The 1,476-nt window shown below is 44.1% G+C and overlaps 1 protein-coding gene across 1 annotated transcript; it reads left to right on the top strand.

Moving 5' to 3' along the window:
- The first annotated feature begins 269 nt into the window (after positions 1 to 269).
- On the top strand, positions 270 to 1,244 carry LOC144274090 (olfactory receptor 6N1-like). The gene is given in 1 exon segment (XM_077832765.1): positions 270 to 1,244. A coding segment is annotated over 1 exon segment (975 nt).
- Positions 1,245 to 1,476: the final 232 nt, after the last annotated feature.

The raw sequence follows: 1,476 nt of genomic DNA, 5'->3' as shown, positions 1-1,476 counted from the left end.
TTGTTCGTTTCTAAGGTGCCACAAGTACTCCTTTTCTTTTTGCAAATACAGACTAACACGGCTGCTACTCTGAAACCTGTTTCCACCCTGTTTCCACTCCTGGCACTTTCCTCTGAAATCTACATTTAGTCTTAACATTTCAGCCTTTAACCAGGAGAGGAAGGGGAGTTTCTGAATATTTATGGAATTAATTCATGAGATTTGATTAACTTTGAACTCCATGTCCTTCTGATTCAATCACACAGATTTATTGTTCCTAGACTCAACCCATGGCAGACTGGAGAAACTAAACAGCCATCACAGAATTCTTCCTCCTGGGATTTGGGGAGCTCCCTGACCTACAAATTCTTCTCTTCCTGATATTCCTAGTGATGTACATGGCAACCGTGTCCGGGAACACCCTCATCATGGTGCTTATTGTGGCTGATCAGCACCTTCACACCCCCATGTACTTCTTCCTGGGGAATTTGTCCTGCATAGAGACCTGCTACACCACAACCATCCTGCCCCGGATGCTGGCCAGTCTCCTGACTGGGGACAGAACCATCTCAGTCAGTGGCTGCATCACACAACTGTATTTCTTTGGGTCTCTGGCAGGTACGGAATGCTGTCTCCTAGCAGCGATGTCTTATGATCGCTATTTAGCGATATGTAAACCCCTGCATTATTCAACTCTTATGAATACCAGGTTTTGCCTCCATTTGGCTGCTGGCTCCTGGTTAAATGGTTTTTTGGCTCTTACCATCTTGGTCTCATTCCTATCACAGTTAATATTCTGTGGCCCAAATGAAATTGACCATTTCTATTGTGATGCCATTCCACTGATAGAGCTCTCCTGCAGTGACACCCACCAGGTCATATTGATGGATTTCATACTAGCCTGTGTATTCACCCTGCCTCCATTCCTACTAACCCTGATGTCCTACATGTGCATCATCGCCACCATCCTGAGAATCCTTTCCACCACCAGGAGGCAAAAGGCCTTTTCCACCTGCTCCTCTCACCTCATTGTGGTGAAAATTTTCTATGGAACCCTAATGATTGTGTACCTGCTACCGAAACATGAGACACTGAGAGACCTGAACAAAGTGCTCTCTCTTTGCTACACAGTCCTAACTCCCCTGGTAAACCCCCTCATCTACAGCCTGAGAAACAGAGAGGTCAAAGAAGCCTTGAGCAAAGCAGTCAGTAAATGTGGCTTTCACAGAAATGTGCAGATACACCTAGATAATAACATAGCCTGAGGTTTTCAAAGCTGCCTGGGTGATTTCAGCAATCAGCCCCCATTAAAATTAAGTTGAAAAGTCCCAGTTAAAATCTCAGCACTCAGTGTTGTCCATTTTAGTGGAAGGACCAGGGAGGGAAAACTATGTTTCGATCATGGAGTTTTTAACTGGGTACTAGGCAGAGTGGAGACAAAATTTTAACCGACTTTTATATCTGTAAAAAAAGCCATTTTTGATCAAAATAAATGTT

Source organism: Eretmochelys imbricata, chromosome 14, assembly GCF_965152235.1.
Source record: "Eretmochelys imbricata isolate rEreImb1 chromosome 14, rEreImb1.hap1, whole genome shotgun sequence".
Lineage (NCBI taxonomy): Eukaryota > Metazoa > Chordata > Testudines > Cheloniidae > Eretmochelys > Eretmochelys imbricata.
This window is presented reverse-complemented; position numbering and strand designations above follow the sequence as displayed.